The sequence below is a fragment of the Cygnus atratus genome, chromosome 3, assembly GCF_013377495.2.
Source record: "Cygnus atratus isolate AKBS03 ecotype Queensland, Australia chromosome 3, CAtr_DNAZoo_HiC_assembly, whole genome shotgun sequence".
NCBI lineage: Eukaryota > Metazoa > Chordata > Aves > Anseriformes > Anatidae > Cygnus > Cygnus atratus.
Window position 1 is genome coordinate 26,600,391 of NC_066364.1, and position 15,873 is coordinate 26,616,263.

General features: G+C 37.9%; 1 protein-coding gene across 18 annotated transcripts in view; it reads right to left on the reverse strand.

Moving 5' to 3' along the window:
• DST (dystonin) overlaps window positions 1-15,873 on the reverse strand; it is a 301,653-nt gene that overhangs the window by 169,924 nt on the left and 115,856 nt on the right. For 15 of the 18 annotated variants that reach the window (XM_035542995.2, XM_035542999.2, XM_035543008.1 and 12 more), the window contains 2 exons: window positions 14,496-14,573; window positions 11,773-11,865 (listed from right to left, as the gene is read on the reverse strand). In XM_035542995.2, the coding sequence (XP_035398888.1) occupies window positions 11,773-11,865; window positions 14,496-14,573 (171 nt within the window). Of the gene's footprint in view, window positions 1-1,413; window positions 3,152-11,772; window positions 11,866-14,495; window positions 14,574-15,873 lie in introns of those variants that run through there. The other 3 variants (XM_035542997.2, XM_035543000.2, XM_035543006.2) reach the window with 3 other exon arrangements.

Here is a 15,873-nt window from a genome sequence, read left to right on the forward strand (position 1 = left end):
AGAATTCTGAATGGACAAAGGGAATTAAAGTGAAAACCAGACATTTCAGCAACTCAGGTGTTTAGCCTGCTGTGTCAGTAGTTTCCATATTCATATAATTAGGCAGTGTTTTACCAGTATCACCAGCACAAGCCTCAGTGTTGATGTAGGGCTCAAAAGAGGTCTGGTCTTTTTTTCCCCTTTTACTGTGGTATCAAGGAGTATATGCCTGGTTGGAGTAATAGCTGGAGTGATGCTAGAAGTTGTGTTACTCTGATTATACTGGAAAAAGTGGTCATGCTTGGCTGAACAGACATGGCCTCATACTCCTCTGCTCAGTAATGACATTTTGTTCAAATCAAAGAACATCCCTAAGCTGTTCCTGAATTCCAGTTAAGATTAAGAGGGCAAAGACCCCCATTAGAGTTCTGTATTAGAAGGTTATTTGTACAAGCATGCACTCTGTATTGTAATTGAGGGCATTATCTGTATTTAAAGCCTAAGCTTGGAAAAAGTATGATTTGTGTCATGTTACAAAAGTAAATTATATAAGCAACACATTTGCCCTTAGCTTTTTGCTGGGAAGAGCACCTTTGGCATACACCCCTTCTCTCTGTTCACACAACTCAAAGCTCAGATGTCCCTGTTCAGGAAGGGGAATCAGTTCTGCACCAGATCCTGGTACTGGCATTTGACCCACACTTACAGATTTCAGTTGTACTGAAGATGAGTGGGGCAGGATTGATATGGGCACCAACAAACAAAAATTTGCTTTCCTTCAGATATTCTGCAACTAAGCTTGCACTTCAGATATATTGTAAAGCAAAATTAATCCTACCCTCAGAGAAAGATGGAATTTGACTAATTAATATTAATAGAGCACATAATTTTGGAGGAAAGATCTTTTAAAAGTGCAGAGCATTATTAACGTGATTTACGTCCGCTTTTTCTATTTCAAGCTTCCTACATTTTTCTGTCATTCTTCAGTTCCTCTTGGTCATAACTAAAAAGAATTAGAAATATTCCCTTTATCTGATGCAAGACTAAAAAGTATTACAAGACTGTTAAGTGTTGATAAGAAAATCTACCACAGATATTAAAGGTGATCTAAAGCAACTCTCCAGAATTCACTCCACCTCCTAGATTTTTAACATCAAAATCTTTTTTTTTTTTTTTAAATTAGGAAAGAAATCTAACTACAGACAGCAAACAGCACAAGGATAAATCGATACTCCTGAAGTACAGAGGTACTGCTTAACCTATGAAAAAGATCAAGTATATATCCTGTCCTACGATTACCTGTAGCATCACAGCATGTGTTAACCGTTTACATACAGCACAGTGGAGGACATTTCTATAACACAACAAAAATACTGTTCCAGTACTTATTCTGAGCTAAATTGCAATGTTAATGTACGGTGCCAAAGTATTTACCTTGCTCCTGTTTGGTGAAATGCTATATAATGCTTTTTCTTTTGGCAATTGGGAAAACACATCATCAGAAGAATAAAACCTCTTTTGTTCAAGCAGTGGATCACTTTTGCTTTCAGGAAGAAAGTGACACAACTTTTCAGATTTATTGCTTTCTGGGACATCTTCAACAATTCTGCGAGAAGTTTTGTTAAACCCAGTTTCTTCATGCTGTCTGCCTAAAAGGTTGATAGCAGAATTCAAGCTAGCAGCTTTTTTGTAACAAAGACCACTTGCTTTCTTCTGAAATGCTAATTCTCTCTTGTTGTCACAGTCTGAATATTTCCTCTTCCAAGCACATCGTTCCTCTGAACTCCTCTTGTCTCGTTCATTTAACCATGCCTCTGTTTCATTAGACTGGGTGAGCCTCTGATTATCACCATGAAAACTGCCCCGACAGGGAGAATCACTGTTTGTTTCCCTCGGTAAAACTTCTGCTTTAATAAGTTCAGCCGAAAGGTCTGTACTCACGGGCAGAGCATTACCATCCACTGTTAGTCTCTGTGGGAAGGAATCAGCCAATCCCATACCCTTTGGAAGAATCTCGATGTTTTCTGAAATCCCCACTTCATATTGACTTCCTTCTTCATTTTCTTTAGGTGGTACAGAATCTGGTCTCCCGTCCACTGATTTCTTTCTCGATTTTCTTCTGAAATATTTTCTTCCAGGGGAATGTTTAGCTGGACTTAAGGGAGCTTTGGCAGGATCCAAGTACTGTTCTTCCTTTTCAGCCCTTACGCATCCACAGACATTCCCCATTTGGTGTTCAGGAACTCACAGACACACAGCCTCATTCATCCCAGTATATTTACATACACTTAAATCCTCCTCAGGACGTTAAGAACTGCAGTTTGCACCGTAATTCCTTCCAGGCTTCCCCTCCATCCTCCTCAGTACGTAGCCATTTTGCTTATGAGAAACGCACACGCAATAAATGTTGTGGCAGGGTGCCCAGGCAGGGCCTGTGTCTGATTAGACACTGTGGCTTATTTCTGGCCACCAATCCTCTTAAATAAACATCACCACGGCAGCATTAGGCTGGAAAGCTGATGGCCTTTCACAGAGATGACATAGCATTTATGAGCAAAAGAAAAATTCTTGAATACATTTAACTTCCTGTTTCATTCGGTAACTCAAACAAGATAAAGTAGGAAAATACGCAGCAACCTTTGAAACTATTAGCTTCACTCCAGATCCAAAGCAAGCAGGACAATAAATAGCTACAGCGATTTAGTTGGCAAATTTGTTTTTCCCTGCCTATGCTCTTATTATGTATCCAATGATCCACGGAAAGGAAGATTAAAGTAAACAATCAGAGATTGCTTTGGCAGCATGTCGGGGGTCAAGCTCCTATTTGTATGTGGAGATTTCATAGCAGCTTACGTGATTTTTACCGATCTGCCAGCTATAAATAACCTGCTGCTTCACCACTATCATAAGAGCTCAGGACAGTGGTGCTGTGTACTTGGGGCTGGAACCTTGCTGCCAATTTAAAACTTCTGGCAGAGAAAGGTGAAGCAAAATTGTAAGAGCCAGTCTGTCTAGAAAATTGTCTACAGTTACTGTAAAAAAAAAAAAAAGTAGCTATAATACGTCCAAATTAAACTCTACTGGTATTTTTAAAGTCAAGTTTTTTCCTCCTCCCATGCTCCTGTTCTGTAGCTCTGAAAATAATAGCCAAGAAATAGGAGCATATGTACGAAAACTAGATGGAAACGTAAACCATTAAAATGCAAGCATGTCTGATCACCAACATACTTTGTTTGGAAAATATCTGTATCTATTTATAAATTAAATAAAAATGCAAGCTTCTGCTTGTTTTTGTTACCAATATACAAAACCTACTAAAACAACACACATTGGCAGGGGTAATGTGTATGGTTCCTCACAGAGAGAGAACTACCAAGTAGCTTGCAAAGCATCATCAGGTATTGTCACTCAATTTCCCTCATTTATTTTAAAAGGAACTGCAATAACGAAACCCAGGGACTTTATCCCCCAGGGACAAGTTCCACCAAAATATTCTACAGTATTTCACAGATGGGAGCGAAAGCAATCATGTTAAGAAAGTGCTGTCAGCAAGCAAAGAATGCACAAGAATAGGAATGCTCATTTCTGACTATTCTCAAGGCACTGAGGTAAAATTTGCTCAGAAAATTTTATAGTATAACACTAACAGAGTATAAGGCTGTTAAAGAATGGTATGTACCAGTGCTAGATAAGCAGCTACATATTGGCACATTTCTCCTCCAAGCAGATGTTTATGCTATGACCACATCCTATTCCACAGCCTTGATTTCTATTTGCATTTGTAGTATGCTCAACATAAAGGTGCGGCTGTGACATTTGCTCCCTTTACTCACAGTAAAAAGCTGCTCTCTAGCCAGCTTAGAAACCTGCCTTCCTGCCAAGGCCCAGAGGACTCAGTGATATAAAACACACCTCCCCATGGGACTGAGTTGGGTCCTGACTTGGTCCTCCCCAACTAACACAAAAGCACATCAGAAAAATAAAAAGATAGTCCTTGTAAAGGGCACTGTTGTGTTTGTATAATCAAACAGCTTTTACACTTGAAAATATACCTCTCTTTCTCCTCTCTCATCAGGAAAGAAGATTGAGGACTTTGAAATGCAACTGACCAAGACTGACTTCATTTCACACAGATACAGCTTTTGGTTTAATAATATGTATATGTATATTTAATAATATGTATAATTATTATAATAATAATTTATTGTACAATATATCATAATATAATGAAATATTTCATTATGGACTCATTAAAAAAATGACTTATTATGACTATCCTCCTAAAACAGAAATTATGCAAAAGATTAAAGATAAGAGTCCATCATTTGTATGAACAATTACAAGTTTTCATGCCATATTAACTGTAATCAAAAGTGTACTTAATATAGCCTACCACAAATACACTGCCAATGTTCTTCCTCCACAAACTTTGTTTGTTTGAGTTAAGAAACTGCTTAGAAAAATTGCACATTTAAATTTTCCCATGCAAATACATATTTAAGTGAAGGCACATGAGGTTTCTAAACAGTAACTGTATTAGCTAACTGATTTTTAACGAACTGTGATTTACTGCATGTTTAATTTATACTGATTCAATTTGTTTAACAAGCAGTATGACACCACCTTCTTCCAAACAAAAACCATCCCTAAAGCATTATTCACTACTTCAAAACCCTCATTAGAATTGGTGGCACACTGACTGACATAAAAATGTCAGCATAAATTGATTTCAAGACAGGTCAGAAGAAACACATGGTTATTTTACAGCTGACAATCTGTGCTTTGTAATGTCAACAGTATTTTATAAAGTTTCTGATTTAGCATATCCCCATATATACCTTAAACTTTTTTTTTTTTCTTAGTAGTTTATTGGCTTTTTTGTAAAATGAGATGCCTCTGAAGTGCAACTAAAACTTGAGGCAGCAAAAATACAAGAATCAGTTCTGAAACACTGGTTACAAGCCCATCGCTTCCAACAATCCTGGCTTACCTCTGCGTGTTCCAGGCCAGTTTAGATGAATGCAGATGGCTTATCTGCAGCTATTCACAGAATTTATCTATTTCTCAATATTAGCTAGGAATAAATTCATTCCAAATATATCTGTACAGATTATTAGCAGCATTTTTTATCTCCCAGAAAAAGATAAGAAACATGTATTTTTGATACTTAGTCAATTTAACAATACTTACCAGCTGTTCCTTATTTAGAAGGCTATCACCTCTCTTAACAGTTCTTTCTACTGTTCCTTGCATTTTCTGAAGCAAAAAGTAAACTTTATGATCCCTCACTTATGTCCTCGAACCAAATAAAAGATCAAGGACAAAAAGGATTGAAAAACTGCACCTACATCAGTTGTTTTTTAAAAAAAACTAGTTTATGTAAAATCACATTCAGTGTTAAGCGAAGATGTTAAGTGGACATGCAAGCAACTAAGGACAAAATGACCACTTTCATCTAACAGAAATTTTGTTGAAATTCTTCCCAATGGAAGCTCAGCCTTGGCTGAGGCCAAAGAAACAGATAATCAAAGCTGTTAAAATACTTACATGGATTGCTCTGGTGTTAGGATTTTTTGTTTTGTTTTTGTTTGTTAAAGAAACACCCGGAGATCCAAATACCAGAATTTGGATCAACAATACCAGAAAGTTTTAAAGGGAGATTAGTGAAAGACTTTTTCTAGCACATAAACCCTTAAGAAGTATAACATGAATAAAGGATTAGACCAACACTTGTCTGCAATTTGATCTGTCTTAGAGGCTGCTTAATCACAAACAAGAGGTTAACATTAAGACATAGCAAACAAACAATTAACATCAAGGCATGAAATAGCTTGTGAAGAGGTGTATGTTTTGCGTGCATTTAACCATAGATTTCTGTAACTAATCAAATGTGGAGCTGTGAAATGTTCTTAACATTGAACAGGTGTATCACACATTAAGGTGGCAACGCTGCCAAAATAAACTAGAATCCACTGAAGGTAGTTTCAGATCTATGTTCCCTCCCCCTCTTTTTTTTTTTTTTTTAAAGCAACACACGAAAAGCAATAGAGCTTTTAGCATAAAGGTTACGTGTCATTTCATGGTACTAAAGCAGCATACCAGATAACCAGAAAGCGTTTTATTGCACAGCCCAAAGGTCACACGCAGAATGACAGAGAGACAAACTTAAGTCAAAGAGAAAGTGAAAATTAAAACACAACAAAAGATGGAGAACAAACCAAGAAATAAAGGCTTTCCAGCACAAACAAAAGGTTATATGCAGTTCTGTTTGAACTGTATAGACACTGCTCAAAATGTGAAAGAGCTGTTTAGCTACAAGGTACCACTGAGGTACCAAAAGTATCACCTGAACAGCAGATCTGGCAGGGGAGAGGTTTTATGTCCAGTGAGATGACTCTTAGCAAAGTGAGGAAAGAAGAATTTGTTCTTTGGTGGTGGTTTTATGGCATTAAGCGTGAACAGAATCAACTGAATGAGCTAACTGCTCCTAACTCTTATCCAGCTACAGATATCCCGCTATTATTAGATGTAAAGTATAAATATGATTCTGCAATGAGATTTAATGCTTCTCATCTCCGTGAATCAGATGAATCCCAGAAATTCCTAGAATTTCATGCTCATTTTCCTAACTGAGATTCAGCAATTTTCTTCAACTGCTGAAGAGTTCTGGAAGCGATAATTGGGAAGTCAGCTGAGGAATAAAATACTGGAAAAGCATATCACATCAGATAAGGAGTGACAGGTCTGCCACTGGGAATCTCAAGTCCCCGGTGGAATAGAGTTTATGACCACTGACAGTCGGAGATTATACAATTAGCCTCATAGCCCCATCTTTAAATCTTTGAGAAGATCAGACCTGGAACTGTTCTAGCTATTTTAAAGCAGAGGCAGATTAAATGTCCATCTTTGGGATCCAAGCCCCAGAGCTTGGACAGGGCCCAGAGGCCAACTCCAGATCCAGCTGCTCCTGGCAGACTAGAAATAGGTGGCATGAGAATGGCAAGTGAAGGTCAGACCCAACTCTCAATTCCATGTTGCCATCCCAGGAACAGAAAAATAGGCAACATGTCTCTTACCTGATGACTATTATCACGGATTTAACACCAGAGCAACTGAAACAGAGGAAGGTGCTGAGGTCCCAGAATATCTCATTATTCCTCTGCTTTTTACAAGTCATCTGCTGGAGTGGGCCACCCACCACCTCTAACTTGTCTCCTTCTCTGGCCACCTCTCAGACCCCAAATGAAGACCAAAGCCTTCATGACCAATGCAAGAGTGCTTCAAAATAATATTAATTGTACTGCAGCCTCCAAACACCTAACTGCAGTAAGAGGTATCAGGAACTTGAGAAAAGGTTGGATAGCTATCATCTATCTCCACCAAGTAACCTACAAAGAAATCCATGCTTCCTGCCTTTTTCTCCAACACAGGCATATATTTAACTGCTGACCCGCTAGCCCAAATGAACAGTCCCAGGACTGCTTTGTGGTGGACTGATAAAGAATGAATTTGGCTTGAAGGCTTACAGGGAACCAACAGCAAAAAAAATTTTGCTGGCTGACATCAGAAATGTTAAGAGGTAACACGTGCCCTAAGGAGGCCTGGGAAAAAGAGCCCATCTTCTCTAGAGGGGGCTGGACGGCAACGTAATGTCTGGACAAAAGCGTTACAGACTGGAGCCTTACAAGCAGCCTTTTGGAAAAAAGGCCTGATTGCAGGAAGATGGGGAGAGTGGAAGAAAGAGTGTTTCACAGGAGTTACTGAGCTGCAAAATGATGGTGAAACAGTAATAAATAAACAAACAAACCTACTGAGTCATGACTTGGAAGTTCCGGAAAATTGTGAAGGCCTGAATTCACAGAGGCCTTAAATTTAAGATGCTTAAAAGTTTCAGGTTTCAGTTTTTGCTTTGTTTTGTTTTCAAACAATTACAGATTACTCTAAAAGACTGTGAAATTAAAGAATGTTTGCAGTGGTTTGAAAAGAAATGATCACTGATTTTCACAAGAAATTATCCTACCGAAACGTAGTTAATTTCTGAGGTCCAGAATCTGCCGTTATCTATAGTTGCTCATCTCTAATGTCACCAGTGAAAATGTACTGGGTGTTGAAGAAAAAATCTTTTCAATTATTAAATTGGACATTTATACATGCAGCATATAATCATAAAAACAGTGCAATCTGATTTAGCAGGTTATAAAGATGCCACAAATAGTAACTATTGCATTATGAAACTGAAATAAAAAACAAACATATTACTAAAAGCTTGTGAAATGCATAATTGAAAGCTTGCCTAAATCCTAACAACGCGTCTCAGGGATTTTCCATATCTACAGGACAAATTATTTTCTAATATAATTAACTCAGTAAACTACTGGATTTCCTATTCTATCATTTCTGTATCTTATATACGATTACTTGGGCCACAGAAGAATGTACATTTTTTGGACTTGTGCAGCTGCAAAAGCCAGTGGTGTAATGCAGAACAAAGCTTACATTTATCTAATTGTGGGTACCGAGTCAGAAAGCCATAAACATCTCTAGACATAACTCAGATGCAAGAGAAACTTAATCCTCAAATGGTTATCATCTCGTTTTTGTTCATCATGTCCTTCCCCTAAATCATTTCTAAATTCATTCCAATACTCAGAAGGATTTTCGGTTTTGAGGAAATATTATCCCCCAGATAAGTGCCATGACTCTGAGAAACAAGAAACCACAAACAATAGGCAAAAGAATCCCTCACCTTTTGATTACATCCCAGGTAGCGATGGTGTTAAGATTACCAACAATGATGAAACAGAGGCAATAACATCACACAGCAAACAGACCCTTAGACTCGCTGAGAAACAACTACTTCTGCAAATGATCAGAAAATTTAAAGACACCTGGTGTAGGTGTCTTTGTACAGGTGTTTATATGCTGGCCAGGTCTCTAGAAGCCCATTTTATTCAGTTGAGGCGGTTTCCTAAAGACGGGCTTCTAGAGCCCTGTGAAATACCTTGCTATATCCCTGCTGGCCTCCAGCTGCAAGTCTAGAAGAACATAGGTCTCTCACAGATCTGGTGTCTCATCAGAGAACTCCACATGCACGTCCTAGATACTCTCATGAACCTCAAATGACACCTATCTTCATGCAACTGAATCAAGCCTGGCAGATCTAGTTAGTACAGTCATCAGACCTCTAGCAACAAGCTATCGTACCCTGAAGTAAAGACAAAAGGAGAAAGTCAATTGCCCACCTAGAACATCTGAGTCACTTAAAACCATCTAGGATATCTACATGGGGATAGCAGATGCAACAAAGGACCTAAGGAAACTCTCCTCCTAGCTGCATCTGCACCTACAGGTGAGGCAGGACACGATGCATCATCTCAGATCACAGCAAGAGCCTATGCTGGGCAACTAAATTGCTCAGTAGGTACTCTAAGCACCTACTACAGGAGTCATGTCAATTGCTCCACCAAGTTCCACCGGCTGTATTGACTGGGCCCCAGGTCTCAAATCTGTTGCTAAACATGTTTACTTCCATTTAAGATGTATCTTATCCTGCCTGATCTCAGTCTCTCCCCAGCTGACGGTGTGCTTCCCATAAAACCTGTCATGCTTTTCATACTTATGTGGGCGTCTCATAAATCTCCACCGAGAACAGATGTTTATGTTTAGTCAAATGGAAAGAGGCTTCAGAAGGTGGTTAGCTGAATCACTCTCCAGGCTATACCAGCTGTATAGACCAAACCTCTATCCCTCAGATTATCAGATTACAGGGAGAATTTAGAATTGAATCTCACCACAACTTTCCCAATATATATATAGGATTACTCCATGCATAAACACTCTTATTGTCACGAAGCTTCATCTCTTTCATTAAGACTCTGCTGTTAGACATTTCAATTCAGATTTTTCCCCCATTCAAAATCTGAGTGAAGACAAAAAACTGTTAAGTGTAAGTACGCACATTCTTCTGAATTTCCTTATGTATACTAAACCTGAATCTGACATACACAGGTGCCAACAACACCAAATTTCCAGATGCCTCAAAAGAAGTGGCATACAGGCAAATGCTAAGGTTGCACAGATTAGCACAGAGCACCCATCACCTTTCGAATCCCTTCTGCATTCAGTATAGATACTGCAGTTGTTACTACTAAAAAGACAGAAATAATTTTATAAAATCCTTTTCTTTGGTTACTTCATATGTATTAATGTGGTTTTAATATTCAGTCTAAGAACTATTCATTCTTAAAAATATTTTAACATAGATTTTTTAACAAATTATTTTGAAAAAATGAAATCTGACAGATTTACAAGACCTGAATTACACTGGTAGAGATTTACGTCATGGTTATTGAGGGTCAGTATAGAGTGAAGTAAGTGTTTCAGCTACAATTTAAATGGTCCTACATATTTCACACAGAGCTGGCTACCTTACAGCGGAAAATCTTTGTCACACCAGCTCGCCTAAATTAGACACTTTATGTTTTTCTTTCTTGACTTTTTTTTTCACAGGTGGAAATAGTAATGCTAGCTTTCATCACTTTCTATAAGCATCCAAAACCGTACCAGATGTCCCATGCATCAGTTAGCAAGAAAAAATAAAAATTTCATCCTGCAAAAACCTATTCATGAGGTTCAGAAAGATAAAACACACATCAGTTAAAAGTTTCATTACCACTATCTGCTTCTATCCATGTTTTTAATAATCTTTACTTCTTAAAACGCAGCAACATTCACCCATGGCTTATTCTATGGGTCATGCTCAAATATACTTACGCCCAGACTCCTTTCTCCATACACCATGTAGAAGTTAAGCTAAAGACTGAGATAACAGGGAGGTTGAGGGAACTTCAGGGCCTCGTAGATGTTGAAAAGTTAGATTCTCCTTTACCCTGTGCATTGGCCTTGGCTGAGCTGCCCGCCGTGGTTAGACCATTGCCACATTGGTCCTATTCGTGTCTTTTGTTCTTCTTACAATTTACAAGAAGGGAAACAAGACCCTAGCAGCTGTTTGTGTTTTTGTTTGTTTGTTTGTTTAAAAGGTGTTTTTTTCCAATCATAAGTCCAGTGCAGGGCATTCTTAAGTGAACCATGCTTTTTCTGTACAATCGTGTAATGTTTCGACCATTTAAAATGACTGCACAGCACCAAGTCTATTGCTAACAATGCTGCAGTCAGTAAATGGGAATTATCTGTCATCTGAATTACATCATCTACAGCCACAGGCATTGTGAGGGCCCCATTTTGAGGAGCAATTTAACACCACAGACTGTAAGGCTGCATTATACTGTACACAATCTGCCCAGTGTACAACAATTGGAGTGCCACCTAGTGTGACCCCGTGTTTCCATCACGTTTATTGTACTAAAAACAAATGCTGAACTGTTACCAACTGCTTGAAAATGCTGAAAGTAGTGCTTGCTACAATACTCATATCAGAAATTTAGATCCAGAATGAAACAAGATTTAAAACTCTTTATTTCAATATTCAACAAAATCAGTCAAAAACAGTAGAATAAAACAAGGCCTATTTATCCAAGTGCTGAAAGAAATACACCAATCTCTGTCTTAAATAATGTTCAAAAACCAAGGTATTTTCTATGACTGCACAGACAAGAAATTAGACAGCAAACTACACCTTAAGATTTAATTTATATCACCAAAACAGAATTATCAAAACCTTCAAATACACGTTAGAGGCATAATGTGTATTTTTGCACAGGCTATCTGGAGGTCCTAAATAAAGGTATGCAGGAATCTTAGTGAAAACATATTACCAAGCAAAACTAGACTTACCTGAAAGTGCAAAATTATGGTCCATATCAACCCCAAAGTCAACTTGGGATTCCCATCTGTTATGTCATCATTTCTAATGTTAACCAGTTTCACCTGCCAATGAAGGAAGAAAACACACAGAATTGAAATAAATATGCCAAGAATACATACCGCACTACATAGGCGCGACTATGAAGGAAGCATTACTCACTTCCTGAACCTACTCTGTTATTTTCTTTAGTTCTCACAAGCTGAAAGGAATTAAATTCTGGCTGCCTGTGGCCTGCCAGGAATCACCCTCTCCCACCCACGCTGACTTGAGGAGATCCCTCAGCTGTCACTATGCCAGCAAATCCGGTCCCTGTGCCAAATGCCCTTCATCTCAGCCTGTGTCAAAGGAGGAAGGTGTGATAGATGGGGAAAGGATAACAAGGACATGCTGATCTGTTACTGTGGTACATCAGTCTCAGGGCAATGCTGAATCTCCGGAAGTGATCACTGGCTTTCCCCATGCTCTCCCATATCAAAGACAGAATCCAGCAACAAGAGAACTCGCCTGTTAAAGCACAACGACCTAGCTCGATAAAACCAAGAATTTATTATCCCAAAAATGCCATAATAATGACAAAGGTTATTATCACCTCTGCTGTTTTACTCATTCACAATGCTGTAAACATGAAAAAGTTAACAGGGTTAAAACAAACGTTGGTATTTTTGACATTCCAATAAACTCATGTTCAGAGTAAATTTAATAATTCTATTTTCTTTGTTGTATTTTATTATTCCATTCAATTTCTCTCTGTCTTATTTATCCAGGTAGCCTAGCAATTAATGATGACTCAGATAAAAGGTATTTTATGCTTATGCTAGTAAAGCTACATGCATATGCTTTTTAACATATGCCCTGTTATCAACACTAAATAAGTAAAGGCATGTTCTCTTTTTGCTCTGCAGACATAATCTCAACTATTAGGAGAAAAAAAGAAGAAAAAAAAAGAAAAAAAGAAGAAAAAAGAAAGAAAGAAAAAAAAAAAGCACTCTCTCTGGAAAAAAGTGTATTCCCCAGTTCAAAAAAAGAAATGAAAGACATCCAAATGTTTTCCTCTCACTGCATATGAAAGCTGTTTGTGTTTGGCAAAGCTCTACATGATAGTCAAATATGCTTCCTCTTTATTTTTTTCTTTGTATTTTATTTTTTTCCCCCAAGTCAGGCTCCAGAATTATCCATATATAGACTCTTTCTAACCTAAGTAACAATAAAGCATTGTGTCTGGAGGTTATACATACACCCTGAGCAGGTTACCTCCTAAATATGGTTTAGAAAGAAATAACAAGAGTGCCACACCTCTTTAACTCTGCCTTTCCTTCCTGAGCTGAACCCCAGTCTCTGGAAAAGTCACTTTGCCTTCAAAACCTTTCACAGCTCTCACTCCAGGCTAGGACCCCCTCTATAAGAAGGGGAGGGGGAGCTGAAACTTTTACCCCAGAATGCCAACAGCATACGATTATTTTGTAAGCTAGGGTACAGCTTACACCTTCATGAAACTGCAAGGCTGAAGAAAGCACAAAAATTCTCAGATCACAATCAACAGCCACATGATGGAGGCCTGCTGTTCCCAGGGAGAGAGGTTGATCTGATTTTACACGTCCCGTGACATACACCTCAGGTCTGGCATACAGAAATAAGGCACGGTGCAGCACAAATCCAGAGGTCTCACTGCATAAAAATTCCCTTGTGCTCATCAGTTCAAGTAGCCTTTCATCTACTGAGTAGCATTTTTGTTCAATAGCCCACATAAGTTCCCTCTGAATTCAGGGAAGCAGGATTGAGTTCTTGGTGCACGAGTATCACCCCACAACCTAAAGTCTGTAACTACACTCACAATACGGAAAAGGCAATCTGCTTAAAAAATAAAAAATAAAAATTAAGTATCTGTTTATGTTTTTTCTACCTTATATTTTTTCACACTTTTCAAGCAGCAAAAAAAACACAAACCAAACCAATCAAAATCAACCAAAACAGCTCATTTCCAGTGTCAATTCATAAGGATGGGTTAGACAGAGATGTAGTTTTAATTTCCAAAAATTATTTTGACATTTTTGAATGCTGCCATTTTGCAAAAGGAAAAAGCGAGAATCCTAAATTTCTAAAAGAAATGTAAAAGAAATGTAAAAGCAGAAAGAAACTCATTCCACTGCAGTAGAAAACCACCAGGGAGTGAGTGCAGTTTTCAAGTGTTTGGTCCAAAGGTGAAATTAAACCCGAACCTTCTACATGAGTTCTGGTTTTAGCAGGAACAAGGCTTGAAAAGGGTTTTCCAAAAGAAGTATCATCAAAACAAGTGACTCCCATACAAAGTTCTAATTTCTCTGAATCTGCATTTTGCACTAAAAAAAGATTTTGCGAAAAAAATAATACATACCAGCTGGTGTTTGGACAGCTTGCGAGATTTTGAATCTATTATAAGCAATTCCTGTGGATCTTCCCCATAATTTTCTCCTCTTTAGTATCTTATACCACATGTGTTGATGTTATTGCTCAGAAAAGACTGGTGTTAAGCTACTTCTGACACATCCCTCTTTACTGTCTCAAGCACAAGATCAAGGCAGCCCTATACCAGCAGCTGTTATGTTACAGTGTGCATGAATGACCAAGGAGGATATTTTTTTTGTTATTGTTTTTATTTATTAGTTACTGGTTATGCAACTTTTGTTAACATCTTTTATTAAAATGTTCACCGTACCTGGCGTTTTTTCAAATAGTCAAGTGCAATTTGGACGTTCTGGAGTCTGTGAAAACGCATCCGACCTTTTTCTCGGGGCTAAAATTGTAAAACAATAATCGTGAGATTTCCTTTTCAGACAAAAGAACAAACAGTCTGGCTCAAAAAATACCACATAAAATGTTCTAGGCTCTACAGTTTTACTGAAGCCAATAGCCAAAGTCTTTGGTGGAAAAGTGTGCTTTAATGACTTTCCTTTTTTTAAGCTGTAGTTGAAATTTTTTAGTACAATGGATGGAAAGGAAGATCAGTGTGCCAAGGTGCAACTTTGCTCCATGCTGGCAGATAGCTGTTTCCCTGTAAAGTACTACTTTGGCCAAGAGAGCTAAAGAAAGGCCCCACGTAAATCTACAGAAACCAAACTACAATATGTAATTATTAAAGACTTACAGCATATTAAGCAAAGTAAAATATAAGTAATGTCATGGACGTTTATGTTGCTCTGGTAAACTGTAATGGAAAGCTTATCTCTGTACGCACTTTTATGATTTAACACCATTTATTTATGGTATGACTGCATAATCATTGTAACAGCAATACATATTTATTTAAAGGCATCTAATAAAGATAATACCTTCCTCCAAAAAGACATAATACAACATATACAGCCCTAGAGTGTAAATTTAAACTCTTGACTTGGGTAAACATTATAAAGCGTGAAAAAAACTAATCACTCTTCTCAAATCAAAAACATATGAGCAAGAATCTGTGAAATGAGTGGTGTGTTAATGGAAACATGGCAAAACTGCATGCAGTTAGTGTAAAATCACCAAGAAGAATCACACAGAAAAAGAATACTTTACTTAGCTGCCACAGATCAACAATGGGAAAGCAGTTAATTTTTTATCATCATATTATCCAAATCCTTATGTTCTTCTTCCTTATTTCAGATTTTTCACAAACTTTCACAGCAATAAATTGAAGCAAACTATAACTGCTAGGGCTCAGCCATGAATGAGAGTATTTCCTCAGACAATCGCTGTGAAACGCAAAGATAAACCCAAGCCTTCCTCACTTGACTTTTTTCCCCCCTGTGGAGTATCAGACGCTTGCCAAAACAAAACATGGGAAAATGGAGTTGAATAAGAAGCATAAACTGAAACACAAAAAACTTTAATTTCCATTGTAGAACCTTTGATTTAGCTCCTTCTTTTTCACACTAAGAGCCCAGGATCAGTCCCTGCAGCCCTTGCTACTGAATAACTTCCATGGATGCAATGAAGGACTGCAGACCTGGAACTTTGCTTTCCAAAACAGAGAGAGTAAAATAAATCCCAAACTGTCACAAAATAAAGGCTGAGGATCTCAGAGGGGAAATACTTTTTTTTTCTACCGTATA